This window comes from Rhinolophus ferrumequinum, chromosome 9 (assembly GCF_004115265.2).
Source record: "Rhinolophus ferrumequinum isolate MPI-CBG mRhiFer1 chromosome 9, mRhiFer1_v1.p, whole genome shotgun sequence".
NCBI lineage: Eukaryota > Metazoa > Chordata > Mammalia > Chiroptera > Rhinolophidae > Rhinolophus > Rhinolophus ferrumequinum.
This window is the reverse complement of record NC_046292.1, coordinates 18866881-18894563: the sequence shown is the minus strand read 5'-3', so window position 1 is coordinate 18894563 and position 27683 is coordinate 18866881. Positions and strand designations below refer to the sequence as shown.

The 27683-nt window shown below is 54.7% G+C and overlaps 1 protein-coding gene across 11 annotated transcripts in view; it reads left to right on the top strand.

Annotated features, from left to right (window-relative positions):
- AHDC1 (AT-hook DNA binding motif containing 1) overlaps nucleotides 1-23695 on the top strand; it is a 63953-nt gene extending 40258 nt beyond the window's left edge. For 6 of the 11 annotated variants that reach the window (XM_033113985.1, XM_033113984.1, XM_033113982.1 and 3 more), the window contains 4 exons: nucleotides 2445-2622; nucleotides 7654-7884; nucleotides 8446-13362; nucleotides 23268-23695. In XM_033113985.1, coding sequence (XP_032969876.1) covers nucleotides 7695-7884; nucleotides 8446-13319 — 5064 coding nt within the window. In that variant the 5' untranslated portion in view covers nucleotides 2445-2622; nucleotides 7654-7694 and the 3' untranslated portion in view covers nucleotides 13320-13362; nucleotides 23268-23695. Of the gene's footprint in view, nucleotides 1-2444; nucleotides 2627-7653; nucleotides 7885-8039; nucleotides 8078-8445; nucleotides 13363-19657; nucleotides 19707-23267 lie in introns of all 11 variants that reach the window. The other 5 variants (XR_004423831.1, XM_033113989.1, XM_033113990.1 and 2 more) reach the window with 5 other exon arrangements.
- The last annotated feature ends 3988 nt before the right edge of the window (nucleotides 23696-27683 follow it).

Below are 27683 nucleotides of genomic sequence, written 5' to 3'. Positions count from 1 at the left end.
CCCTGTCTCCCAGGGGCTCCCCCAACCTGTGTGGGCACAGTGCAAGTTCCCCAGTCATTTACATTTCAGGGGGTGGGAGAGCTGACTTTTTTTTCAGTTGGGATGTATCAGGTTGTGGAGGAGCTGGGAGCAGCTTTGCTCCTTTGGTTCCCCTCAGCCCCCAGGGCCAGGCAGACCCCATGCAGATTCCCCCCACCACCACCACCATATGTAGGAAAACAGGGCCAAGATGAGCTGAGCTGTGGGGGCCTGGATGAGGGCAGCCAGTCCACCTCCACTGGAAGGCTCTGGAGCCACCCAGATTTCCATCTTTTCTGCCCTCCTGGGCCTCTGGGGAGCTGCAGGGGTGGGGGCTCCCTGAGGGCTTTGGAGCTGCTGGGCTGCATTTCTGTGCCCACCCAACCACGGGGAAAGGGGGGACAGATCAGAGGAGGGAGACTCTGGCAGGTTGGAATTCTCCTTCTCTGCCTGTGGATAAATTGTCCCTAATCCAGGCTTGGGGAGCTGTCTGGCTCCTACAGAGAGAGAGAGAGAGAGAGAGAGAGAAAGAGAGAGAGAGAGAGAGAAGGAAGCAGGCATACAAACACAGTGACACAGACACACACTGTCTCACAAAGGGCCTCTCACATGCGCACACACGTACTAACGAGTTACACAAAGGTACCACACAGACACTGAGGCACCCTTGGTTGACAGGCACACTATGGCACACAGATCCTCTCACACACGTTGACACTCACACAGCTATACTGGCACAGACATACAATGACACGGCACAAGGGCCCACTGACACACAGACACACAAATGTAAGGTCATACAGCTCACACATGCATGGACACACGCATGAGCCCATACTGACCCATCCGTGGTGAAACAGCTCCACAAGGACACTGTGACCAGTCACGCTGTCATACCGTGACCCTGAAAACCCAAAGAAATGCACAAGTAGGAGGGAGGCCACACTGATCCACAGTGACACCAGTGCCCGCAGTCATAGGCCTTGAGATGGGAAACCTGCAGGGACAGCAGAGAATCAGCCGCTCCCCCCCACCCCTCTCCCCACACACATTCAGAGAGCTCTGAGACAGGCAGAAGCTGGTTCTGTTCCTGACACAGCGGGATGCAGAGAGCCAAGCAGAGTGTGTGCATACACAGACACACTCATAGCCTGACCACAGCTGGGCACACCTTGTCACACATAGGCACACACACTTCCACCTGTGTCCTCGCAGGCATGCAAATGCAGGCTCAGCCGGACATACACAAAGCTGAATAGACCCAGATGCACACACCCACATGTCTAACTGAAGACACCAAACCCAAGTACACATCTGTCTCTCTCTCTCTCACACACACACACACACACACACACACACACACACGGCTGATCACACAGACCACAACTGAGCAAATACACAATCCCATACATGTACACTCATAAACACAGATGTACCTGCACAGACATACAGAAATGCACAGAGAAGCATACAGAAGGCTAAATAAACCCAGGAACCCACATGCAGGTGTATGTACCCAGACAACTCAACACGGACATACATTTATACAGGCAGGATCTCTTACACACATACCGTGTTTCCCCAAAAATAAGACCTAGCCAGACAATAAGCTCTAATGCGTCTTTTCGAGCAAAAATTAACATGAGACCCGGTATTATATTATATTAAACCCGGTCTTATATTATATAAGACCCGGTCTTATGGTAAAATAAGACAGGGTCTTATATTGATTTTTACTCCAAAAGACGCATTAGAGCTGATTGTCTGGCTAGGTCTTATTTTTCGGGAAAACATGGTACAAATTCCCAGACAATTAGAACCTGCAAGGAGGCCCATGAAGCCTGGTTCCAAGACCCCCTCTGGACTGCAGTGCAGACCTCAAGGAGGCATACAAATGGTCAGGAAGCAGGGGGGTGGTGAGAAGGGCTATGGCTATTTAAGAGAACAAGAGACGTAACCAGTAGCTGATAGAGAAGAGTAAATGCCAGCTGCATATACACCCCCTCCTGGAAATCTATATACACCATCACTTTGAACAAGCTCCTAGCTTTTAAGTTTTCCCAGAGTGCTCCTCCCCATTCACAAGATCTCCCCATTTTATAGATGAGAAAACTGAGAGCCTGCAAGGTTAACTGACTTGCCCAAGATCAGATAGTTAGTGAGGGTTGAGCCAAGGACTCTCTGACTCCCCAAGACCAGGTTCTCTCCACCACAGCGTAGGTATTCATGTTCATGCATATGCGTGTACCTACACATACAAAGATACAGCTTCCCAATAGGAACCTAATGTTTCAAGGTTCACAACTCCCAAGTGAAGTGAGGTTTGAGCTGATCTAATTGTGTGCAAAGGTGAACCCCATCTAGGACGGTCTCCTGGTCCCCCTGTGTCCATGCTTATGCCTGTGGTGCTGTGTTTGCTTCCACAGATGGGAGCTTGCCTGCCTGACTACCCATCGGCCTGGACCCCAAAGCCCACCCTGCTAAGTGTGTGCAGAGGGCCCCGAGTTCGGGGCGACTCTCAGGCTGCGAAGGAGACCACCCTCGAATCACTGGCGAAGACAGGCCTTTCCTGCTGAGCTGGGCCTGTCTACACAGCCTGCTCGGGTAGGTAAGAACGTATGGGGAAGCCAGGTCTGTGCTTGGGCTACCCGCAGGAAGTGGAGGAGATCAGGGGACTTACTTCCCCATCCGAGCAGGGATTCACCCCTCCCAGCTTAGGCCAAAAAGAGGCCCTTGATAGAATCAATATATTAACCCAACTTACTCAAATTTCACATGGGATACTGAGACCCATGGGTATACAGCAAGGCCGCTGGACTCCTGCCTCCTAGTGTGGGGACTCTTCCCTGCTCTTTGATGACCTGAGAGAACTGGGAAGGGAAAGGGTTTGTGACAATGAGCTGAACTCAGGGCAGAGGTGGAAACCAGAGTGCCTCATATGTGCGCCTGACCCCCAGGACCAAAGTCTGGAAGCAGAGAGCTGAGAGGCCAGTCCAGGTGAGGTGCTGAGAGGACCTGGGTAGTTCAGGTATGCTAGGCCGCCCTCCTAGGATGAGAGGGGCCAGAATCTGCCTCCCTACTCCTGGCCCACATTAGCCCACCCAGGCTCAAGAGCTATAGAGGCCAGGTGGGGCTACCCTGCCCTGCAGAGGCAACTCCCTGAACTGACACATGAAGCCTCAGGGCTCCAGGAAGCTCCCTAGAGCCCAGCCTGCCTGGGGACCCCACCCAACTTCCAAGGGAGCATTCCTGGAGCCTGAGGTCTGGGGGCGGGGCCTCCTGGGATTGTAAGGGTGGAAAGGTTGGGCCATGAGAGGAAAAGGATACAAGGCTGTGTGTGTACCCACTGTAAAAGTACAGGACATCTTATGTGCAAGTACATAGGCATGCGTGCAAGCAGGTGTGTACGGGGCGGGGGGCTCTGTCCTTAAGTGTAGAGGGCTCTGCATACAGGAGTTACATAAGTGGACTGAGCTAGGAGATGTTTGAGGGCTGTGTGTGTGGTATGATGAGTGTGCAGAAATCAGTGTGTCCTGTGCAGGTATGGGAATACTGGAGTGTTGTGTGTGCTGTACTGGATGGTGTATGTATACAGGATGCTAGTGTACATTGAAGAGGTGTGTAGATAAGAATCTGAATACACGGGGGTGATATGTGGGTACACCGGGATGGTGCGGTGTATATATACTGGCATCTCTCCGTGTGTCACTGGGGAAGTGTGTGTTCAGGGTTCTGAGTGCACACAGGGGGTGGTGTGTTCACATGGCTCCATTTGCGCTTTGAGGTGGGCCGGGCAAACCTTCAGCTGAGCTGGGCTCAGCAGTGCCCAGCCTTGTGGCCAAATCGCTGAAGTCACTTCCTTTCCAGCAGCAACTTTCCAGGAGGAGGAGTTCTTCAGACCTGGGCGGGGAGGGGGGGTGGAACATGTTGCTCTCTGGGGAAGGAGGTGGGCGGGGGTGAGAGGCTGTGGGGAGGGCCTGGTGGGGCTGGAGGAGGGGAGTCCTCCGGGAGACAGAAGGAAAGACAAGGACAGAAGTCTGGAAGGGCCAAGGGCAGGAGGGGATGGGGGCGGAGCAGGGCGGGAAGCACAGTCCCTGGGTGACCTCGGAGAGAGGAAGGGAGGGCCACCCGGCAGGGTGACCCTCGGGTTCAACCAGAGCTGGCTGTGATGCCTGCACACCTGGCACCCAGGGCAGGGGGCTGGCAGGGGGCGGGTCTAGGACAGACCTGCTTGCCAGGTGCCCAGCTCTTGGCAGGAAGGGGGTGGGCGAGGGCTGCACAAAGGAGCTCTGTGTGGCTGGGGATAGGGTGGGGTGGGGTGTGTTGTGTTGTTGGGGGGGCTGATGGCTCCAGGGGGTGGGGCGGGGCTTGCTCCCCTTGGGGGCATCAGTGGCTCTAAGGGGACACCTAGTGGCAAGGGAGAGTAGTGCATCAGGATGACCGGGGTGGGAGGGGGTGAGGGAGCTATCAGGGAGTAGATTAGAAGTCAAAGATTAAAACTGGTGGTTGGGACTAGAACAGTTGCTGTAGGAGAGGAGGCTGCAGGAGAGGGGCTGACTCTCTGGACAGTGAAGAAGTTCGGTTGAGAGGAGCCCAACAAACCTAAATTCAGACTCAACTCTTCTATGTCATGGCTGTTTGTCCTTAAGGGTATAACTTAACCTCTCTGTGCCCCCATTTAAATGCCAAATAAGTGACAGTTGCCATTATTATTTTTATTATTGTTATTTTTGTTATGATTTGGGGCCGGAGTCGGGTTAGAAAAAGATCTTGGGGTACATTTGGGTGGGTGGGAGGGGGCAGAAGAGAAGGAGATTGAGAGGGGTGATGCTTAGTTCCTGCCGGGGCAGATCCAGGGAGATGCTGGGGGGTCTCACCGCAGCAGCAATAGCCCCGCTTTGATGCAGTGTTTCCATTTGAGGACATCCCTGGGCCTTCAATCCCGGCTGGGAGGGAAATGGTGTTGGGGGGAGGAGTGTGCAGGCTGGAGAGAGGGTCATGAGGCCGGAAGTGAGAGCTGGGGCTGGCAGTCTGGCTTCCCTGGGGAGGCTGCGGGTGGGGGAGGGGAGGCGGTCTGGGGAAGGGGTGGGGTGGTCACAGCCGCAGCAGGGAGGGTGGGGCTGGGGACTCAAGGATGTGGGCTGGCGCTTCCCGGCACTGTGCACAGCAGGTTGGGGCCTCCAGCCCCCTCCCAGCCGCCTGCTGTCCCCATGGGTAGGCTCAGAAGCAGACAGAGGGACAGAAGGACCCTTTAGACTTTGTTCACAGACATGGGATAGGTGGTGCCCTTGGGAGGGGTCCAAGAAAATGGCTGCCTGGGTGTGGTAAGGAGGGGAGCCAGCTGCTTCCCTCAGATCCTGGAGGCTATAAGAGAGCAGTGGACAGAGTCAGGAGGTCTGGCAGGAGGACTTGCCCAAAGGTCTTCATGGGTGGGTGGAACAGAAGCAACCACTGGGGAGGAGGTTTTTCTCTTCTGCCAAGATCACACCCTCTGGCCCTAAGTGGGAGGTCTGCAGAGCAGGGAGGGTGGCTTCTGGTAGGCATCTCAAGGAAGGCATCAGGAGCCATGGGTCAACCATACTGCTGGAAATCAGACGTGGGGATTTCAGAATCTGAACCTCCTTCCCTCCTTTGTGAGGGTGTTACCCAATGTCCTTCCTGCAAGAGCAACGGTGGGATTTCTTGAAGCAGAGATCCTGGTCTTCGAGGGGCCAGTCCACAGTCTATAACCAGGCATAGAACAGAACCCTGAATGATTGAGTAGGTGGGACACTGAGGAGCCACTAAGGTCTGGGACCTGCAGAGAGGGAAGGACAGAAGGATGTTCTGCTTGGATGAGCAATAGAAGGGCCCTCCCCCTGCCTTGGACAAAGTCTCTTTCCCTTTTTGGGTCTCAGTTTCCTCATCTGTAAAATGAGAGAGGCATGAGGTGGCACTAAAACATTGCCCACTGGACAAGCTGATTGAAGATACAGATTTTCAGATGTCCTTTCAGATCTATGAGTCAGACTTCCCTGGACTAGGGCCTGGGTATCTGGAATGTTACACGGCTCCCCCAGGCCCAGGGTTTGGAAGCCAGTGGGTTAGATGATTTTTAAGGTTTCTCTCAGCCTTAAATTAGACCACAGCTCTAGAAGGAGCACTTTCAGGAGTGGCTACAGGAGAGTTGCTGGGAGCTGGGAGTGCAAGGAAGCTTTGGACATAGGGCAGAATTAGGAATCCTGCCACTTAACAGCTATGTGACTTCAGGCAAGTTACACAATTGCTCTGAGCCTATTTCCTCTGTAATGCGGGCATTATAAACTGTGCCTCCCAGGTTGCTATGAGAATTCAGTTGGTCGTATATGTGGTGGTGCTTTGTAGGTTGCAAATCGGTGTCCACCAAAGGGAAGTGGGGGAGTGTCTTTATCCACACCATCCTGTCCCTGGTCTAGTCAGCTGTGCAGTCTTCCTGGGGGGTGCCAGCAATGGACAGACAGTATGGCAGCCAGTAAGAGTCTCCATGTATCTATGGGGTATGGGCTCTGGGGATCAGATCAGAGCCAAACACACTAGGCATTGTCGGGGTCAGTCTTTAAGACCCTCACAGTGGTAGGGCCCATTCAGCTCCTTTCTCCCCAAGATGCCAGCTCCTGTGGATCAGCCAGGGCTCTGAGTCTCCAGGCTCCCTTGGAAGTCGCATATGCCTAGATGTAAATCCCAGCTCTGCCCAGACCACCTCAGGGAGTCTGTTGGTAAATATTTATGTAGCATCCTTAGCCCAGGCCCTGGGGTCAGGGGACACAGCAGTAAACAAGACAGACTCGATCTCTGCCCCTGAAGGGCCCACTCTCTGGGGGGACCCACTGAACAGCCAGTTAAACAAGTAAATGATTGCGGTTGTGATAAATATTGTGAAGGTAAAGTAGAGAGTGCTCTAGGAATGTACGTATAGCAGGGACTAGACCGAGGCCATAGGTGGGATGGGGGTGTGTTCAGAGAGGGCCTTTCTGATAAAGGTGGACGAGGGGTCAGAAAATGTCCCTTTCTGCATTCTTGTCTCCCTCCGTCCCTCAGCCGCCTCCTTGGGTCACGCTTTTGGTTCTGGAGAGGAATGAAAGAGAGGCTCATGGGAAAGGCAGGGCTGAGTGCTCTGTGTGCCTCATTCGTTCATTCATCCCTTCAGTAAATGTGTTTTGAAACACACTTGTGGGCCATATGCTGATCAGGGTTTTGAGAGACACACAGAAATGAACAGGACAGAAATCTTGCGCTCACTGTACTTAAAACCTTCCAGTGCCTGGTTTCCTCATCTGTGAAAATGAGGGTGGTAACCATATTGGTCTCAGATTTGCAAGGGGGTTAGATGAAATAATCCATATAAAGTGCTTAGGCCAGTGTTTGGCATCAGAGAAAGTGTCCCCAAAGTATGAGCTATTATTGGTGACTCCCTGGTGTGATTGCTCTGACCTCAGACACTCTTCACTTTTTCTTTGCAGCTTTTATCCCAGTAATAATTAAGTCATTTGTGATTGTCTGATGTTTGTCTACCCAGTCCTTGTACAAAGTAGGCACTCCATAAATAATGTGAATGAATGATGTTACTTCAATCTCTGAGCCTCCATTTCTTCATCTGCAAAATGGGGTTATTAATAGCCCCTACCTCGCAGGACTGGTATGAAGAATTAAATGAAACGATGCCTGGACAGCTTCCAGCCCAGTGCCTGGCGCGCAGTAGGTGCTCACTAAACCTGAGCTGCGATGGTCCTTTCCAGGCGCTGTCCACGCCCCGAGGCCTGGGCTCAGGCCGAAGTTGCTCCACAGCACCCCCAGCTGACAGCCAGCGACTGGCAGAGCCCCCTGGCACGGGGGCCGTCTCTTTTCAAGGTCAGCCGGGTGTGTGTGCTAGAGGGAGCATCAAGGGAGCTGGGGGTGGTGTGTGGAGGAGACCGGGCCAGTGGACGGGTAGATAGGTCAGGTGGGCAGTGCGCTCTGGCCAGCAGACCATTCAGATCTCCTGTTGCCTGTCTTGTTGCCCACAGAGATCTCCAGTGTGACAGCCCAGGTGGCAGAGCCGAGGGTGAGTGGCTGGGGTTCCCCTGGAACCCTGGGGATGCGGCAAAAAGGAGGAAGGCCTTGCCCTTGATAGGACTTCCTGGCCCTCTCCTTAAGTTTGATCGGGAATGGTCACCCTGCCCTGCTGATGTTTTTCCTGCTCAGAGGCAGGTGTCCTGTTCCCACTAGGGCCTAAAAGGGGTGAGCTGTCAATAAGTGGAACTGGGGCCCACTTATTGGTTCATGTGGTGGTTTGGGAAAAGGTAGGGGTCAATAAGTGGATTGGGCTTGGGGGGGGGGACTAAAAGGGGTGCAGGGGCTCATTGAGGATATGGGGAGCTGATGAGGAGTTGGGTATTCATTGAGGGACCTCCTGCCTATCCTGCCCGGCAGGTCCTGGTCCCGGCTTCTCGCACCCTCATGTCAGCCCCGGCCCCGCCCGGCGGCCCTCGGAGGACAAGGTCAGGATGCGTGTGAAGCCCCAGGGCCTGGTGGTGACTTCCAGTGCCGTGTGCAGCTCTCCTGACTACCTCCGGGAGCCCAAGTACTACCCCGGCGGCCCCCCCACCCCCCGGCCCTTGCTTCCCGCGCGGCCCCCCGCCAGTCCACCTGACAAGGCCTTCGCCCACACCTTCTCTGAGAACCCGCGCCCACCCCCACGCCGGGACCCCAGCACCCGGCGCCCACCAGTCCTTGCCAAGGGGGACGACCCGCTGCCCCCTCGGGCGGCCCGTCCTGTCTCACAGGCCCGCTGCCCCACACCCGCCGGGGACGGCAGCAGCTCCCGACGTCGCTGGGACAACGGGCGGGTGAGCCTGCGTCCGGTGGTGCAGCTGATTGACATCATGAAGGACCTGACCCGGCTCTCCCAGGACCTGCAGCACAGCGGTGTGCACCTGGACTGTGGGGGGCTCCGGCTGAGCCGCCCGCCCGCCCCGCCCCCTGGTGACCTGCAGTACAGCTTCTTCTCTTCCCCCAGCCTGGCCAATAGCATCCGCAGTCCTGAGGAGCGGGCCACCCCCCACGCCAAATCTGAGCGGCCCAGCCACCCCCTCTACGAGCCTGAGCCTGAGCCTAGGGACAGTCCCCAGCCCGGCCAAGGCCATAGTCCTGGAGCCACGACTGCGGCCACCGGTCTGCCCCCAGAGCCTGAGCCAGACGGCCCTGATTACTCAGAACTCGCTGACGCCGACATCCTTAGTGAGCTGGCCTCCCTTACTTGCCCTGAGGCCCAGCTGCTAGAGGCCCAGGCCCTTGAGCCACCATCGCCTGAGCCGGAGCCTCAGCTCCTGGACCCCCAGCCCCGCTTCCTGGACCCACAGGCACTAGAGCCGCTCGGGGAAGCTTTGGAGCTGCCACCCCTGCAACCTCTTGCTGATCCTCTGGGGCTGCCAGGCCTGGCCCTCCAGGCCCTGGATACCCTGCCCGACTCCCTTGAGTCCCAGCTTCTTGACCCTCAGGCACTTGACCCCCTGCCCAAGTTGCTTGATGTCCCCGGACGCCGTCTGGAACCCCAGCAGTCCCTAGGGCCCTGCCCACTGGCTGAGCCCTTGCGCCTGGACTTGTGCTCACCCCATGGCCCCCCTGGGCCTGAGGGTCACCCCAAGTACGCCTTGCGGCGCACTGATAGGCCAAAGATCCTGTGTCGCCGGCGGAAAGCCGGACGGGGGCGCAAGGCAGATGCTGGACCTGAGGGCCGCCTGCTGCCCCTGCCTATGCCCACAGGGCTGGCTGCCACCCTGGCCGAGCCCCCGCCACCACCGCCTCCACCACCTCCTGCCCTGCCAGGCCCAGGCCCAGTCCCAGAGCTGGAGCCAGAATCTTCCCAGATCCCAGTGGTCCCTACCCGCAAAAGCAAGTGCCGGGGTGTGCGGCGCATGGTGGTGAAGATGGCCAAGATTCCCGTATCACTGGGACGGCGTAACAAGACCACATACAAGGTATCGTCCTTGAGCAGCAGCCTGAGCGTGGAGGGCAAGGAGCTGGGCCTGCGCGTGTCAGCTGAGCCCACCCCGCTGCTGAAAATGAAGAACAACGGACGGAACGTGGTGGTGGTCTTCCCACCTGGCGAGATGCCCATTATTCTCAAGCGTAAGCGTGGCCGTCCTCCTAAGAACCTGCTGCTGGGTCCTGGCAAGCCCAAGGAACCAGCTGTGGTGGCAGCCGAGGCAGCCACCGTGGCAGCAGCCACCATGGCGATGCCGGAGGTGAAGAAACGGCGGCGGCGGAAGCAGAAGCTGGCATCTCCCCAGCCATCCTACGCCGCAGACGCCAACGACAGCAAGGCTGAGTACTCAGACGTCCTTGCCAAGCTGGCCTTTCTGAACCGCCAGAGCCAATGTGCCGGGCGGTGCTCACCGCCCCGCTGCTGGACACCCAGTGAGCCCGAGTCAGTGCATCAGGCACCTGACACCCAGAGCATCTCCCACTTCTTGCATCGAGTGCAGGGCTTCCGGCGGCGTGGTGGCAAAGCAGGCGGTTTTGGTGGCCGGGGTGGGGGCCATGCGGCCAAGGCAGCCCGATGCTCCTTCAGTGACTTCTTTGAGGGCATTGGCAAGAAAAAGAAGGTGGTGACAGTGGCAGCTGCTGGGATGGGGGGCCCCGGCCTCACTGAGTTGGGGCACCCCCGCAAACGGGGCCGGGGGGAGGTGGATGCCGTGACTGGGAAGCCCAAGCGCAAACGGCGTTCCCGGAAGAACGGGACTCTGTTCCCAGAGCAGGTGCCCAGTGGCCCAGGCTTTGGGGAGACCGGCACTGAGTGGGCCGGGGACAAGGGTGGTGGCTGGGCCCCTCACCATGGGCACCCAGGTGGGCAAGCTGGCCGAAACTGTGGGTTCCAGGGGACCGAGGCCCGAGCCTTTGCCTCCACTGGGCTAGAAAGTGGGGCTTCAGGCCGTGGCAGCTACTACAGCACAGGCACACCTGCGGGCCAGACTGAGCTCAGCCAGGAGCGCCAAAACCTCTTCACCGGATATTTTCGCTCCCTACTCGATTCGGATGACTCCTCTGACCTCTTGGACTTTGCCCTCTCAGCCTCGCGCCCTGAATCCCGGAAGGCATCGGGCAACTATGCAGGGCCCCCAACAAGTGCCCTGCCTGCCCAGCGGGGCCTGACCACCTTCCCCAGCCGAGGAGCCAAGGCCAGCCCAGTGGCAGTGGGCAGCAGTGGGGCTGGGGCAGACCCCTCCTTCCAATCTGTCCTGCCCACTCGCCAGACCTTCCCGCCAGGCCGGGCAGCGAGCTACGGGATAACCCCCGCCACTTCAGACTGCCGGGCAGCCGAGACCTTCCCGAAGCTGGCTCCCCCATCTTCAGCCGTGGCCCGCTCACCTACCACTCACCCGCCCACCAACACCTACCCTCCCCAGTACAGTGGCTTTGGGGCTGGACAGAGTGTATTCGCCCCAGCAAAGCCCTTTACGGGTCAGGACTGTGCTAACAGCAAGGATTGCAGCTTTGCCTATGGCAGCGGCAACAGCCTGCCTGCCTCGCCCAGCAGTGCCCACAGCGCTGGCTACGCCCCACCTCCTTCTGGTGGCCCCTGCCTGCCACCAAGCAAGGCCTCCTTCTTCAACAGCTCTGAGGGGGCTGCCTTCTCTGGTTCAGCCCCCACGCCCCTGCGCTGTGACAGCCGGGCCAGCACTGTCTCGCCCGGTGGCTACATGGTGCCCAAGGGCACCACAGCCTCTGCCACCTCCGCCGCCTCTGCCGCCTCCTCCTCTTCCTCCTCCTTCCAGCCTTCGCCTGAGAACTGTCGGCAGTTTGCGGGGGCTTCTCAGTGGCCTTTCCGGCAGGGCTATGGAGGCCTAGACTGGGCCTCAGAGGCCTTCAGTCAGCTCTACAATCCCGGTTTCGACTGCCACGTCAGTGAGCCCAACGTGATCCTGGACATCTCCAACTACACGCCACAGAAGGTGAAGCAGCAGACAGCCGTTTCTGAGACCTTCTCGGAGTCATCTTCCGACAGCACCCAGTTCAATCAGCCAGTGGGCGGCGGTTTTAGGCGTGCCAACAGTGAGGCCTCGAGCAGTGAGGGCCAGTCGAGCCTGTCCAGCCTGGAAAAACTTATGATGGACTGGAATGAGGCATCATCTGCCCCCGGCTACAACTGGAACCAGAGTGTCCTCTTTCAGAGCAGCTCCAAGCCAGGTCGTGGACGGCGGAAGAAGGTCGACTTGTTCGAGGCCTCACATCTGGGCTTCCCATCATCTGCCTCGGCCACTGCCTCAGGCTACCCATCCAAACGGAGCACTGGGCCCCGGCAGCCACGGGGTGGACGGGGCGGCGGGGCCTGCTCAGCCAAGAAAGAGCGGGGTGGCGCGGCAGCCAAAGCCAAGTTCATCCCCAAGCCACAGCCGGTCAACCCGCTGTTCCAGGACAGCCCAGACCTTGGCCTGGACTACTACAGTGGGGACAGCAGCATGTCACCACTGCCCTCACAGTCAAGGGCCTTTGGCGTGGGCGAGCGAGACCCCTGTGACTTCATGGGACCTTACTCTATGAACCCGTCCACGCCATCTGACGGCACCTTCGGCCAAGGCTTCCACTGCGACTCACCCAGCCTGGGTGCCCCTGAGCTGGATGGCAAGCATTTCCCGCCACTGGCACACCCTCCCACGGTGTTTGATGCTGGCCTGCAGAAGGCATACTCACCCACGTGCTCACCCACACTGGGCTTCAAGGAAGAGCTGCGGCCGCCACCCACAAAACTGGCTGCCTGTGAGCCCCTCAAGCACGGGCTCCAGGGAGCCAGCCTGGGCCATGCGGCTGCAGCCCAGGCCCACCTGAGCTGCCGGGACCTGACGCTGGGCCAGCCCCACTATGACTCCCCCAGCTGCAAGGGCACAGCATATTGGTACCCTCCAGGCTCAGCTGCACGCAGCCCACCCTATGAAGGCAAGGTGGGTACGGGGCTGCTGGCTGACTTCCTGGGCAGGACGGAGGCCGCGTGCCTCAGTGCCCCACACCTGGCTAGCCCACCGGCCACGCCCAAGGCCGACAAGGAGCCACTGGAGATGGCCCGGCCGCCCGGTCCACCCCGTGGCCCCGCTGCAGCTGCTGCTGGCTATGGCTGCCCGCTCCTTAGTGACTTGACCCTGTCTCCCGTGCCGAGGGACTCGCTGCTGCCCCTGCAGGATACCGCCTACAGGTATCCAGGCTTTATGCCACAGGCGCATCCCGGCCTGGGTGGGGGCCCCAAGAGCGGCTTCCTGGGGCCCATGGCGGAACCTCACCCTGAGGACACATTCACCGTCACCTCCCTGTAGTGCCAACTGAAGTGCCGACTGGACCTCGAGGTTTTATTCCTGGGTGAGTCTGGGGATGAGGGTATAGTGGGCAGAGGCCTGAGGGGTGGGAGGCATGAGGATATTAGAACTTGGCCAAGGGAAAGAGGTATAGTGATGAGCAGGAAGGATTTAAGGACAAGACTGAGAACCTGACAACAGGGATTTGGAATTTAGGAAGGGGTCTGGAATTAAATGTTGGGAACAGTCTTAGGGAGGAGATGGGTTGCTTGTGTGGGGAACCCAGCATGGGGCTTGGATGGATGGTCAGGGGGCCCTATTATTAAAATGGCTGGAGAACCATAGACTGCATGGGCCCATCTAGTTTGGTTCGTCAAGCATTTATTTCCCTCGTCCATGCTAGATCCTGGGCGGGCACCATCTGAATCCCAGGAAACACACTTGACCTCTTGGGAGGGAGGGCATTTGCATTGCCCTATGTGAGACAAGTGAAGGGAGAAGCAGGTTGCTTAGTTATCTGCCAGGGTCCAGGGTACCAACCCTGCTGGGCTCCCTTGTTTCCCTAGGAGGAGCTTCATTTAGTCTAAGAGGCAGTCTGGCAAGGGCCAGGCTAAAGGTGTAGCCAGTATGTCTAGTCATACACTCTGCAATGATTTCACCAAATGGCCCAGTTTCCTTTCCTGGTCTTCCACGGTACCCCCTAAAGGCTATTTTTCAACATCTTTGGCTTGAGGTAGGTTCAGTGTGGTCGGGCTTATGGTGTAGGGATCCAGAAGTGGAGAATGGGTGCTGAGATCCTGCTGTGCCTGGGAACCTGCAGCTAGTGGGTCTATCCCCAGGAGGGATTTCTCCTGCCTAGAAAAAGCCAGTCCCTTTCCTGAAGCCAAATGCTTTCCCAAGACTCAGTTAAATATTGCTAGATGTTTAGATGTTTTTATCAGGCACTGTGACCTCAGTGGCTAGAGTCACAGTTTAGTATTCTCAACATTTTGTGTTTAAAAAAAGGAAAATAAAAGAGAGAAAATGTCTCCAAAATGGTAAAAGGGGAGGGGGTGGGAGAAATCATTTTCTTGATGAACGACCTGCTCTAGAAATATAGCCATAACTGGTCCATCAGATCCTACTTTTGCACCACAGACCTGTCACAGAATTGGCTCAGACATGGTGGGTGGTGGTGGAATGGCCTGGGGGCCTGTCTGAGCCCCTCACCTTTCACCTCTGCTGCCACCAAAGCCTCCTGGGAGTGTCTCTTCTTGGAGAAGGAATAAGAGGGCTACTGGAAAACCCCGTCCTTGCTCTAGGGAGCCTGTTCAAGGCCAAATCGACTCAGGATCCTAAAGCCATGTCAGTGGAATCTCATTACCCTTTCTCTGTCTGACATCAGCTCCTTGGTACCTAAACGTGGCAAAGGGCAGCACGTGGGAGACAGGCAGCCCGGGGAAGGACAATTTCCCAGTTGGCCATCAACTTGCTATTTGCCCTTGACCAAGCTTTCCCCCACCCCCACCCCTACTCCAGCCTCTATTTCCCCATCTGTTCGAGGAAATTGCCTTTGATAATCTCTTAGGCTCTTGCAATTCTGCATGGCATAGACAATGGACCAAACGTTGTTTTTTTTTGGCAGCATATTTTTCCTCCTAATGAAGCCAGGCCAAGATTAAAATGGCCTTCCGTTCCCTGTGTGCCTCATTGCAAGCAGCAGAGCCGCAGATCTGAAGCAGACCAGGGAGAAGCTGCTTAGGGTTTAAAATGTCAAACTCTTGATCCTTCTCACTGGAGGGGAGATGTCTCATGGATAATCAGAAATGTGAAATAATCCAAAAACCATTCCTCCCAGGCTCTGAGTGGGAAAATAAGTGGGTGTGGGAGCTGGGTGTTTGGGCAGGTCACAGCTCAGTGAGACACATAATGGAACCACCAGTGAGGCCTGAACGCAGGAGGAACTGGGACGCAATCCAGCCCCACATTCTGGCCCTGCTCCCCACTCGGAGCTGGGAGTTGACAGCACTATCCTCAAACCAATGGATTCAGTTGTTCCAGAAACATCTGTCCAGTACCCACTACGTGCGAGGCATTGGGAGGCACCACCGTGAACACCATAAATGACATCCTGGTCCTCAGGGAGCTTCCAGTTTAGAGAGAGAAAGACAGTAAACAGAGTAATGCAAAGCATTTGTTAAATATCACGATAGGAAGGACTGCAAGAGAAGAAAAACTAGGAAGCCATGAGAGCCTATAGCAGGCTGACCAGATCCTGAGGCTGATGCTTCAAGGATGACGGGGTGTGTTAGCTAGACAGGGAGTGGGAAAAGCATTCTGGGCAGAGGGAACAGCAGTGGGTAGAGCCCTGAGGCAGGAAGGAGCTCAGCTTTGAGGAACTGATAGAAAGATAGTAACACTGAGTGAGGGGATCAGGCAGGCAGGGCCAGGTCATGCAGGGCATCTGGAAGGAGTTTGAACTTTATTCCAAGACAAATAGGGAACCACTGAGGTGAGCCCTCAGCTGGGATATGCCAAAGGTCACAGTGGAGCAGCGTGAGTGGTGAAGAAGGGAGACCAACTGCAGTGGTCCAGCCAAGCACTGATGGAGGCTTGGACCAAGGTGGTTTCAGGGCTGTCTCCCTTTATCTAAGATGGCACACCAACTCCCTCACCTAGGACAACCCTCCAGTTCCAAGCACAGATTAAAAGTATTGTGGGAATGAGGAAGATTTGGGATAAAGGGAAACAGAATGGTGAGGAAGAAGAGTTGACAGAGGGAGCGTCACGTCATTAGAGGGCTTAAGCAGAGAGGACGTTGACGCGCTCATTCACCAACAGGCTGTGAGCACTTTCGATGCTGAGCACTGGAGAAGCAGCCATTCAGCTCACCCTCACATCTTGAGCCCTTCCATGCCCATCTCAGTGCCAGGCACGGGGAGACAAAGCAGCCTTGGTCCCTGCCTCAGAGGTTAGCTTCCACCCCAGGAAGCTAAAACAAGTACACAAAGAGCCTGAAAACGCCTGGTGGAAAGTGGCAGGTACCCGGAGGCAAGGAGAAACAAAGCTTGTACACCAGGAAGATGGGTGTTGGGGTCAGAAGTCATTTCTGTTCCCCTTTGGTAAGCAAAGGGACTCATCTTGTGCTGGGCCCACTTTACTGACCCTTCAGCCTGGGAGGCGAGCCCCCCACCCCCAATCTGTGAGTTGAGGAAACAGGTGCAGCTATGAACCTTGCCCAGGGGATCTACAGTTAGTAAATGGTGGAGCCAGCATTTGAACCCCGTACTGCCCCCCACCCCCAAGCCACGAACTCTGCCACGCTACTCCTTCTCCACCCCACATCCCCGATTTCCTCACCTGGAAAAGGACAGATTGGTTGGATATTCCCTAGGACTGTTTCTGGGTCTGACATTTTAAATGGATTTTGAGGTTCTGTAGAAGAAGCTGCATTTGAACTTGACCTTGAAGAATAGATAAGATTTGGACACGTGGAGAATGGGGGAAGGGCATTCCAGGCAGAGGGAACTGTGGGCAAGGGTAGGTCACATCCCAATGGGAATTAGACGAGGAAAGCTCAGAAGAGCCAAAGTGGGAAATGTGGGACCAGACTGGTCTGGGAGCTGAGCTAATGGGACAGAGAAGGAAAGGGGTGCGGGGCTCCTGGGCCCAGGCAGACATTTTCTCTAGTCCCTTAAATGGAAAGCAAGAGCCAGACAGACTGGCTCCACGTTGGGCCCTCATGGCTGAAGATCGGTGCTACCAGACCCTGGGAACAGGGTGGGAGGGTAGAAAGAGCCCTCCAAGGTGTTCAGGAATCTCGAGTCCTCCCTCTCCTCCCTATTCCCTCTCAGGCCTGGACCTGAGGCCAAGAGAAATGTCACAGGTCCTCCAAGGTTACACCAGCTGGGGCCTGACTAGAGCAGAAAGCAAGTTTCCAAGGCCACCATCCAGCCAGGGTCAGCAGGCATGCCCGGACCTGGGCCAGGCCCCAGCTGCTCTGGGCTTTGTCTCTTTGCGTCTTGAAGCCTCAAGAGGTCACTTGATCTTGCCTCTGGCTCTGAGCAAGAGGCCCTCACGTCAGGGGTCAGCCAGTCCCGCCCTGCTTCTTCTGAGCTCCTCTTCCCACTCCCTGAGGCTGTCTTCCCCTCCAGTCCTGTCTCTTGTCTCTTCTGCAGCCATTTTCAGGCCAGGCCTTCTTGTTCTGAGCCCTCATTTCCTGGAAATCTAATCTCTCCGTGAACATGCCCTCTCATGCTCCTCTGCCATCTCCCCATATCCCTGTGGACCTGGAAGGAGAACCCAAGGGAGCAAGGCCCTGAAACTGGGGGGTGGGAGGGTGAGCTAAGAGTGTGCCTGTCGGCACAGACAGGCCTCTGTGCAGAGCCTGATTCCATCCCATACCAGCTCTGTGACCTAGTGAGTCACATCACCTTGCTGCGTCTTTTATGAGAATTAAATGAGATTACCCCTGAGCACTTAGCCCAGTCCCTGGCACATAGGAAGCACGTAATCAGTGGCTAGTAAATGGGGGGCAGATAAACACCTGTGTGAGTCACACACCCCTAACCCTTTCCTGCTTGCTTAGGACTCTGTAGCCAGCCCTCCATCACCTGCTCTCCCTGCTTCTCTCCTAGGAAGAAGGATCTTGTATCTAGTGTGGGTTTGGGGCTTTCCGCAGGAGATGAAATACCCCGTAGGTCTTTGCCTTAGCAACTAGGCTGAGTCCTCCCTAAGGGGCCCCAGACAAGGTAAGTCACAAGCCCCACCCTAAGGGACCCAAAGCCTAATGAGCATCAGGACCAAGGTCAGCTAGAATCCCTGTCTATACAGTTAGACACACCAGTCCTCTCTCTCAGTGCAGATAATCTGAAAAAGATTTCCTATGACTCTGTAATAAGCCATAATTTTTCCCCTGGCAGATTTGCCACCTTTGTCATAATAACTTTTGCTGCCATAGTGCCCTCTGTTTTTGCTGGAGGGCAGGAGCAAGTAGGTTAATCCTGTGTTCACTGCACATGAACCAGCCAACTTTTCTAGGCCAGGCATTGCAGCTGGTGCTGAGGGTACCACTGAACAAGATAAGCAGTGTCCTGCCCTCATGCAGTTTGCAGCCTATAAACAGGTGTTCATTAAAAGCGTATATGTGGGCATCACTCTCCATGGGAGGGACTGAAATGCTCCCACCAGAAATACCAGAGACCACCCTTGGGAGCCATGAGCAGGGCAGGCAGCAAGAGCTTCCTGGAGGCAAAAAAAATGGATCTTGAAGAAATACGAGGCTTCGGAAGCTGTAGCCCTAGCTCAGGTCACCTGGGTCAGAACCCAGCACCTTCGAGGTCTCAGGCCAACATCAGTCCACCCTCTGCCCAAGTCCATTCCCCGCCTCGTGGCCACCAGAGTGCTTTTCTTCAGTGCGTGGTGTCTGGAGCCCGCCAAATATTTACTGGGTTAATTGATTAAGACACGTCTGCTCCTTTGACTCCTTGGCTTAACGTCTTTTGATTGCGTCCTCCCCTCTCCAGCCTCCTTCCCTACAAAATGAAGCTCCAACTTCCTAGCCTGATATTCTGGGTGTTCAAGTCTTCTTTTAGGCCCTGGCCACCTTCTCACACACCCTCCCTTTCCAGCCCTGGACTGTGGAATCAGAAGGGAGTTTTGCGGGGAGAGGACTTTCCTCAGTATAACCTATGCCTTTGCTCTAGCTGTTCCCTGGCCTGCGCTGCCCTTTCTTACATACCATCCATCTCCCACCTGTCAGTTCCTATCTTTCACTCAGGCATCACCTCCTCCAAGAAGCATTCCAGGATCCTTCCCAGGCCCAATTAATCTCCAGCCCTTTATGCATCCATGACAGCCCTTCCTGGGAATGTTCTCTCCATGCCATCAGCTCCTTTAGGCCAGTTACTCATCTCTGTGCACTGTCCCCATCTCCCTCCCCAGTGCCTCATCATGCCTGGGACTGTTCAGGGTCAGGGGTTGTTTTTTTTCCCTTGAGTCAAAGAAGAGCATGTAGACTAGAGAGAATTGTGAGAGGAAAGGTTAAATGTTGTGGAATGGGTAGAAGACGAGTCCTCAGCCCCACTGTCATCAGATACACTCCTAAAAGTGGAGCAGGGGAGGGGTGTATAAATAAACCAATTCAAGCTCTCAGGGCTAACTGGGTTTTTGGAGATCTCCAAGTACAGCCCTGCCAGTTTGCAGAGAGGGAAAGGGACTCGCCCAAAGACGCACAGCCATCCTGGCAGGGAAGCACAGCATGGGACGGCCAGGCAGGGCCCTTGGGGAATCAGCCAGTCCCACTGTTCTTGCCCTTTCCTCAGCCTCCGCTCCAGTCACATCCTAATACATACCCATCGGTAACACCCATCTTTGCACAGGTATCACCAATCAGGAGGCTAGAGAGGGGATAACCTCTTCCCAGGACAGGTAAGCAGTGTGAGGCACCGAGAGGTAGGAGATACGCACATTGGTCACACAAGTGTGGTGGGCGACAATGGATGTGAACCCTGTTTGGCCCCACTAGCATCCCTCTCTGTGACCAGCCAGCAGTAGGGGCGGTTGGGGTTAAGATCCCTAAGGAGGAAATGACTGGCACAACTAGAGTTTAAGAGCAGCTCTGGTGGACACAGATTTTGGAAAAACCCCTGGAGTGGGGAGGGGAGCCGTACACCCACAACCCACAGCCTGCCCATCCCCAGTGGGAAGCCTCACCTGTCAGTGTGTCTCCATCTGTCAGGTGTGGTCTGAGCCCCAAGGGAAGCAGTTTCCTCTCCACATTTGAGGGACTCGCTGGCCTGACTTTGCCTGAGAATGTCAGAGGGGGGATCAGCCTTTGGAGAGCTATGGTTTGCCTCTGACCCCCTTGTCTTTGGGGTACTCTCAGTGCCCAACGATATCTCCCCATTACCTGTTCAATCCCCTTATTTTGTTTAGAAACTGAATCCCAGAGAGGGAAAGGACTTGCCCTAGGTCACACAGCACATCAGCCTCAGTTCCCATACAATCTCTGCCGTCAGCTCCACTGCTTTGTTTGATGTTGAGGCCCCCTTCTGGAGGGGGTGGTTAGACCTTAGTTCCTGGTTTGGCAGTTAGTGGGTGTGAATACATGTTTGCTGGTTGCTTAAATGAATGTGGAATGTGTGGGGAGAGCAGCTCTCTCCAGACAACATGATCTGCAGCACTTTGGAGTGCCCCCAGAGCCTGCCCCCACTAATAGGCAGAGACCATTCAATGCCCTGGTACCTCAGATGGTAAAACTGCTAGAGCGTGAGGACTCAGTGGCATGTGACTGTGGTCATACATTATGGAGGCACTAAAAGGTTAAGTCTCGTGAACAATGGCTGGTGTCCTGGGGCATCAGGCACATGCTGGCGTTGGAATAGAGAGGTACCACACACAGGTCTGCCCGGGAGGATCTGGGAAGGGAATGACAAGTGCACCGGTAGCTATGGTAACAGAGTGGTCTAAAGGAAGCGTCCAGGAGGTGTGCACGACCTGAGCTGGACCTTGACACACTGATCGGACTTAGACCAGTCGTCGCTCTGTCGTTCAGTCAGCAGACATTCTTGACCCCAGCATATGCAGGGCGCTGCACTCAGCAGTGAGTAGAGGAGCCACAGTCTCTCCGCCAAGGCTGGGCTGGGTGCCCCTTTGTGCTCCCTGAGCACCCTGAGGCTTTTCTTGGCACAGCCCTCATCTCCCTGCGTCGTCACAATTGCCTGGTTTGGGGTCTGCTTTGCTTTTCTCTCTGCTCTGTGAGCCCCTCAAGGGCAGGGACCAGGTCTGTCTTGTTCTCTGCTTTGTCTCCAGTACCCAGCACTGGGCCACTGGCACATGACCATTAGTTCTGTTTTGTGGAGAGTTGAACCTAGTGAGGTCAGGGTTCTGCATAGCCACAGGCATTCTCCCTTCTCCCTGGCTCTAGATTTGGTTCTCTCCCCATCCCCCATCATCTCCCAGATTCTGGCCAAGTCATGAAAGCTGGGGAGGGCTGTGGGAGGAGGAAGGTGAGACTGTGATGGCTTAGCAGAGGGTGAGAAAGCCTCCCTGCTGCCTGGCCGCCGGCACCATGAGAATGGTTCTGGCAGGAGCTGCCTGCTGGGCTGAGATCACCATGGAGACCTGGCTTGGAGAGGGTCACTGGCAGTGGCTATGGGCTGGAGGGGGTGGGGGTGACAGGGATTTGTGAGGAGGCTCCCAGCCTGCCCCAGGGGCCCTTATGGGGAGCAAGGGAGGGAGGGGTTCAGTATAATCCACTTGCTAACTGGCTTGAAGCAGCCTGTTCTAAGTCTCCCCGTCACTTGTCTCCTCAGCACACTATACCTGTCACCCCAACAGGTTCCTTAGCTTAGCAGCTGTTCTTCAACTGCAATAAAGCTGTCCTACAGATAGGCGCCCCCGCCCTCCAGCTGAACCTGTCCTTCCAGATCCAACAGTCCTGCCCCCTAATGGATACCCTGTTTATTCTACAGCTGTTCCTGTTTAACACCCTCCCTATGGACAATTGACATCCATCCCAACTGTACTCTCTGCCCTAGTCACCCCAGTTGTGATACAGCTGTCACACCAACGGGTATACCTCTTAACCACAAGGCTAATGTTCCATCCTCCCCTCGCCTTCAGAAGGCCTGGCAGCTTAACAAAGATGCTCCCCCTCTCGCACCTCTGCTTGCCACCTGGGCTGAGACACCAGGTGGGGTGCTGCACCCACCTTGCACCTCGGGGGAGCCCACCTTGGTCCCCTGGCCTTGGCAGAGTCCTGGCAAGTCCAGCCTCAGGACAAAAGTCTTCCTCAGGGCTGACTGCCCAGCAGACAGCAGCCGAGGCTGAGCAGAATTTAAATGTGGCCCTGTTAGGAAGGGAAGCCAAGAAAGAGGACACTGGAGGAAAGGCTTTCTGTGGCTACGGGGTGCCTGCAGGGGTGGGGGAGGGCAGACTGGCTTGCTGAGGAGTCTTAGAAGGCAGTTTTAGCACCTCCACCCCGCCCCTGAATTCTGGTGGGATGGTCACTCATCCCTGTCCCTCTGGACACCTTCCGGCTCATCCCAGCAAAGCTGGGGTCTGGATAGGGAAGTCAGGGCCCCACAAACATAATTCTACCTTCTGGGGAAAGGGTACTTCAGCCCTCCAGTGTCAGGTGATTGTAGGTACTGCGGACTTGGGAGTTCCTGAGCTTCAGGAAAACGGGGGCAGCCCAACATAGATGGTATTGTGTTGGGCAAGTCCTTCATTCCTTTATTCACAGACTACCTCCTCACCTCTACAAGCAACAGAATGGTTCTGGTTAGGGGCTGGGGAGAGGGTTGGATTTAGAAGAAATAAAAGCCGTGGTTCACACCTGTGCTCTGCTAAGGCTCTGTCTTCTTCCCCTTTATGTCATTTCTCAGAACAGCCTAGGTTGGAGGAATTACAAAACTCATTGCTACATGAGGAAACCCAGGCTTTGAGAATCTAGCTGGCCCAGGCCCCAGGAAAATAGGAATGACTAGTAATTGGTATCATTTATTGTGCAGTTATGTACGAGGCTTTATCTGCCTTAAACCACTGAATCCTCCCAACAAGCCTATGGGGTAGTTATCCCCATTTTACAGGTGAATAAACTGATGCTCACAGAGAGATGCACCAACTTGCCCAAGGTCATAGAGGTATTAAATGATGGTGCTAGCTTTTGAACTCAGCTGTGTCTGGCTTGAGAGCCCAAATTCTTAACAAATTGCACTGCCTGGAACCCTGACTCTTTCCCTGGCACTAGGCTTTGGACCACATACTGATTTTACAGATGGGAAGAGTAAGCTCAGAGAAGGCCGGAAGCAGTCCAAAGTCTCGTGGGGGGCTGTTTGGAGTTTCTGGGAGAAGGAAGAATGGGGTTAGCTTCTCCCAGAATCCTGGTAGGAACTAGGTGAGGGTCCCACTCTGAGCCACTCTGTTCTCAGAGCTCAGTATCTGCCTGCCACTGACTTCTGCCTCTTCTCTTGTGTTTCTTTGCAGCTTTCAGAAAAACCAACGCCAAGACCCCTCCCAGTGTCCACATCATCCTCTGGCAGGAGCGCCTGCCCCTCTGCCTCCAGCCCCACCCCACCTGCACCCCCTGCAGCCCCACCTTCCCCCCACCCCTCCCTGCCCATCTCCTCCACGCAGAAGCCCAAGGTGAGCCCTTTCTGCACAAAACCAGCAATTGTAAATACTTTTTAAAAATGTACAAAACTTAAAAACAAAACACAGTTTTAGAAAAAGACAAAAAAAAAGAGAGAGAGAGAGCGAGAGAGAGAGCGTGTGCAAGAGGTTGCGAGCGGGGCCTCAAGGTGTCCAGAGCCCCTGCAAGTATGCACTGAGAAATTTATCTACAGGTCGTTTGACAAAAATGAACAATATCCTATTTATTGTATATACTGTTTTATTATAAATCGTGGATTGTATATTGCATTCTGTAAACCTGCTGTGGTCCCGTGGTGTGCAAATTCGCATGGTGGGGGGGAGGGAGAAGAACCTCTTGCGGGAGCTTTTTTTTTTCTTTCTTATTTTTCACTCTTTTGGGTTTTCTCTTCTGTTGTTGTTGTTGTTTTCTGTTGGCAGGACACACCCAAAGATCCAAGTTTGTATTAAAAAGAAATGAAAAAAGCAAAAAAAAAAAAAAAAACCATACACACCTCGTGTCTTGTGAAAGGGGGTGAGTGAGTGTGGATGGAATGGAAGGGGCATGCCTGGGTTTTGTCACCAGCCACTGGGTCCCCAGAGGAGTTGAAATAGCACCATGTGTTCCCTCCCTCTTAGTTTTCCCTTCTGCGTGAGATCTGAATCACCTTTGCGTCTGGGCTCCCCCACCTCCATTCTACTCCAGACCCTGGGTCTCCCTGCCTCAGTTAGCCTCCCCAGTCTGCCCCCTAGGGCTTCCTGGCCCCTGATCTGTCCCAGGTGCAGGGGATTCTGCCTCTTAGCTCCTCATTTTGCCCTAGGTCCTGGGTCTCCCCTCACTCTGAGACCCCTGTTCTGTCCCAAGTCCTAGGTCTCCCTTTTTCTGGGCCCTTTTTTATGTCTCCTGGTCTCCCCTGCCCCTGGACCACCATTTTCAAAGTGCAGGGATGCCTGCCTCTAGGACCCCTGTTCTCCCCCGAGTTCCTAGTTTCTTCTCCCTGAGGAACCCCCATTATGAGTCAGGTCATGAGTCTCCCCTGCCTCTAGGCCCCCTCGTGTCACCCTACGTCCAATGTCTGTGACTTTAGCCCCTTCATTTGTCCTGTCTCCTCAGCCTCTGGGCCCCCACAATTCTACTCTGGTTCAGGGACACTGGTTCCATCCTAAGCCCAAGAACCCCTGTGGGACACGCCCTTTCCATCAAGGACTAAAGTACCCCGTTTGTGTATCTTTGGTTCACCCCATGGCCTGGCCTCCATTTTGCCTCAACACACCTGCATCTGCCTCTACAAACTCCAGGGTGCAAGGTCAGTAACCCCAATATTTCTTTTCTCTGCTTTCCCCTTTCCACTCCAAACCCCAAATGCTGGTTCTGGATTTCCTCCCAGCTTTTGTAAACTTTGGAAAAAGACAACTCTAACCCTGTGCCTATTTCTGGTGGACCTGGAAGAGTTGAGCTGTTCCCCACTACCTGATCTTGGGGAGTTCTTGGCTGCCCTTGACCAAATAATGCCCACTTTGGGCTGCTGGTCTTTAGCATGCAGCTTTTCCTGAAGACTTACTGTACGTTAAAGGTCTGTCCAAAAGGCTTCTGTGTCCCTCCCTGCTGAAGCTCGGGGAGACCCCAAGGGCCAGCTCCACTCTGCCTGCCCTTCCTGACCCAACCAGCAAGGCCCAGGCTTTGGGAGAATCAGAGGAACCCTCCCTCTGAGAGGGAGACAGATCCCCGCCCCAACCTTCTGGGCGCCCCTGTCTGAAAGAGGAGGCCAGAGGATTCAGACGGGCAGGTAACCATCCCTAAAACTGCATCATCCTCTGTGCTGGATGTGAAGGCCCATCCACCCACCAAGGGCCCTCCATGAGGCCCCAAGAATCACATGAAGGCATTGTCCTTACTCTCCTGCGTGGTGAAGGCAAAGATACCAACACTACCCTCAAACTGACAATCCAGTGTGGTGCTGGAAGTGGGTGCAGGAGGGGCACTTGGTTCCCGGAGGAGCAAAACGTGTGAGAGCGGGGCAGGGGGCAGAAGCCACACATAGTTAGGTCTGTTGGGAGTAGACATTAAGTTTGGGGAGGTGAGAGGGCTTTGGCAAGCTCACTCGGGGGCAGGATGGAGGCTGGTTGGAAGGAGTAGGTGGCATCACAGGAACCAGTGGGGGAGGCCAAAGCTTGTTTTCAGCCCCAAGAATCTCCTGCAGGGAGAAAATGTGTGTGTTCAGTGGCTGCTGAGGAAGCGGAAGAGACTTGGGAAGGCTATCCAGGTGAGGCCGGCTGAGCAGAGGAAGGGGCCAGTGAAGGGGGCTGAGGGCTCAGATGGGGGAGTTGCAAAGGAGGGATCAGAGAGGGAAGGGCAGTAGGGGGATTATTCAGTGGAAGGGATTAGGGCTCTCCTTGAGATGGAAGGAAGGGCAATAAAGGGTTGTGTGCCCCGGAATTGAAGTGGGGGTGGGAAGAGAGACCCTTGAAGGAAATGGGAGTTTAGGGAAGTGCTTATAGCTCAGCAAGGGGGCTCATTAACTTGAAGAGGGCTTTGTCGGGAATGGGGATTCACTGTAAAGAGAGGGGCACCGGGAGTGGGGTGGGAACCCAGAGAAGGGTTTATGGTTTCCGGAATGGGAGGTAGGCTTGGGGAGGAGAACTGGGGCTCCGTGAAACGTGTGGGGGGGTGCGGGTGGGGGGTGTCTGCAAGAGAATGGCGGCTCAGGGAGGGGAGGGTTCTGTGGTTTAGTAAGGAGTAAGAAGGAGGGCCCAGGTGTGTTTTGGAGAACAAGTCTTGGGAGATACGGCAGGGCCAGGGGGCAAGCCTTTGGCCTTTAATGTTCTCTGTGCCCTTGGGCCCTGGGGCGTGCAGGGGAAGAGCAGCAGAGACCCTGCCCAGGTGGGTGGGGAAGGGGTGAGGGCCACCCTATTTGATCTGTTCTTACCAGCCACAGTCCCCCACCTGACCCCAGAATACATCAAGGCAACATGGCTCCTACGTAGATATTTGGGTTTTGCCACCATTTTTTAAGGTGTTTATTCCTCAAGACAGTCCTTGAGGTAGAGAAAGATATTCACCTCATTTATGAATGAAAAAACAGGTTCAGAAACACGGACGAAGTGACTTGTCCAAGATTACATAGGAAGTGGCAGAAGTAGGTTGACTCAGAGTCTGACTCTGAGCCTTTGATTTTTCCTAACAATTTAAAGGGGGGAAAATACTCATAAAATTTGTCCAAAAATTAATTCATTCTATAATAGAAAATGTTTAATTATAGAAATAAGAATAGGAAATAGTTATATAACTATATAACACTGTGTACCAGATACTGTTTTAAACACTTTTCATATATATAAACTCAACAATCCATCTCCACAACAATCCTATGATGCGTTATTGTAACGATTATTATCCCCATTTTACACAGAAAACTCAAGTGCAGAGAGGTAATTTACGAAGACCACTCAGTAAACAATAACACTAGGGTTCAAACCCAAGCAATCTGGTTCCAGAGTCTGTGCTTTACTATTAAAAGTGAAAACCCACTCTACCACCATCCCTTTTGTCAACCCCTTTGTCAACATTACTGAGTCCATTTATCTAGATCAGTGGTTCCCAATCTAGAGATTCTGATTTTATTGGGCTGGGTGGGGCCTGGGCATCGGAATTTTTAAAAGCTCCCAGGTGGTTCTGTGCAGCCAAAGTTGAGAACCTCTAATCTAGCTATTGGGCTGAGTGCACACACCTATTATTTAAGGTGCTATTCTACGTGTACATAAGATGCCTTCTTGTATGTACACTATGATATGCATTAGTGTTTTTTCACTCTGAGTGGCTGTAAATTACTGTGGGTTCTCTGAGTGACTGTTAAGACACTGTGAACACATTCATTCAACAACTATTTCTTAAGCATCTACAAGATTCCAGGTACTGTCCCAGGCACTTGGGGATACAACAGTGAACAAAAGATGGGGCCCCCGCCTTTGAGTGTGTATAATCTGATTGACAGCTTTGGTCCATTCTTTCCCTATGAGTGGCAGAGGTTTGGAACCCCTCTGGGGTTGCTGAGGAATAAAAGGCTGCTGGGAAAGCTTAGGAAAGTGAGACTTGCTGGTGGGGCTGTGTGTATGGCGGATCTTCTGGCCCTATGTGCAGATGTTTGAGACAGGGAGAACCAGGGCATGTTTTGGGGTTTGGTGTGTGGCTGATTGTGTGGCATGTGTGTGAAGGGTGTGCATGATCTGATCCTGAGAAAATGTGGGCAACAGTGGAGGGGTGTGATGAGGGAG